The 1,412-nt window shown below is 57.9% G+C and overlaps 1 protein-coding gene across 1 annotated transcript; it reads left to right on the top strand.

The window, feature by feature from the left end:
• The first annotated feature begins 330 nt into the window (after nt 1-330).
• Nucleotides 331-1,109, top strand: LOC135106714 (uncharacterized). The gene is made up of 2 exons (XM_064015972.1): nt 331-636; nt 732-1,109. Exons 1-2 carry the CDS (start codon nt 331-333, stop codon nt 1,107-1,109), a joined length of 684 nt encoding a protein of 227 aa, XP_063872042.1.
• Nucleotides 1,110-1,412: the final 303 nt, after the last annotated feature.

Raw genomic sequence — 1,412 nt, 5'->3', positions numbered from 1 at the left:
GTCTGGTCCCTGCTCCAGTGCCTACCCCAAGCCAAAGGAAGTGGTGCAGGCAGGAAACTCGGACAGGGTGGAGAAGGGGGCCGAACCCCAGCCGTCCTCAGTCTCCAGGCCCTGCATTGTGTAAGCTGCCGCCAGACAACTAGCGCGATGCAGGTGGAGGGCTCAGTGGATGGGAATCCATGCCGCCTAACAGTGGACACTGGGGCTGAGACGACTTTGCTGTGGCCTGACATACTGACCGCCACTTGAGTCCCAGACGCGCCACAGAGGCTGTGTGGCGTGACAGGGCACTGTGTGAAGCTCAAGGGCCCAGTGGATGTTCGTATCAGCATGGGCAGCGCTGTGGAGCAGCTGCCGGTGTATGTTGCTGACTTGGACGAACCATGTCTGCTGGGACTCGACTACCTGATGCAGAGCAAGGCTTATGTTGACCTTGGACGGAAGCTGGTGAGGGTGCGTGGCCAAGAAGTGCCCTTGCTTCTGGAGGTCAGCTGTGCAGAGGTAGTTGTGGCTGAGAGAGTGCACCTTGCCCCTAGGACAGAGGCCAGAGTCCGGTGTCGACTGTCCAGAGCAATGCATGGATCGGAAGGCATTGTGGAACCCACAGAAAATCTGCAACTGGCTGATGGCGTGGCAGTCAGGCGGAGCCTCGTTCAAGCAGGGGAGGAGTTAGTTACGGTGTTGGTAGCTACCTCTCCAATGAGGCTCAGAAGGTGCCCGCTGGGGCAAAGTTGGGCACTTGTGAGGAAGTGGAGCATCCTGAGGAGACGTCTGGGAGCGCAGAGGTGGCTGCTGTGAGGCCACTGCCCGACTTCTTGGAGGATTTGGCTCACTGGAGTGCCACTAACCTGATGGAGGTGCAGATGGAGAAGGTGCACCACACCCTGGCTCAGTATGCGGACGTCTTTAGCAGGGGTGACATGGACCTGGACCGCACAGGGTTGGTGAAGCACATCATCAACACAGGAAGTAGTGCGCCCATCAAGAGCCCGCCCCACCGTATCACACCAGCCAGGCGAGAGGAGATGCAGCACACTATCAATGAGCTGGCAGTGCAGGGGCTGATTGAGCAGTCGGAGTCTGTGGTCATCAGCAGTAGTCCTGGTTAAGAAGAAGGACTGCTGTGTCTCTGTGTGGACTACTGGGCGCTGAATGATATGACTGCCAAGGACTCTAACCCCCTGCCGAGGATTGATGACACACTCGACACACTGGTGGTGGGCCAGGCCATGAAGGAGACGTATGACTGCTGCATGAGGAACGTGAGGTACACTGTGGGTGACCGAGTGTGGCTGTATAACCCCAGCTGGAAGCAAGGGCTCATGCCAAAGCTCCAGAGCCCTTGGGAGGGGCCATACATGATGGAAGCAGTCCTCTCTGACATCAGGTATCGGATTCGCCGTTTACGGAAA

This window comes from Scylla paramamosain, chromosome 14 (genome assembly GCF_035594125.1).
Source record: "Scylla paramamosain isolate STU-SP2022 chromosome 14, ASM3559412v1, whole genome shotgun sequence".
Taxonomy (NCBI): Eukaryota; Metazoa; Arthropoda; class Malacostraca; order Decapoda; family Portunidae; genus Scylla; species Scylla paramamosain.
This window is presented reverse-complemented; position numbering and strand designations above follow the sequence as displayed.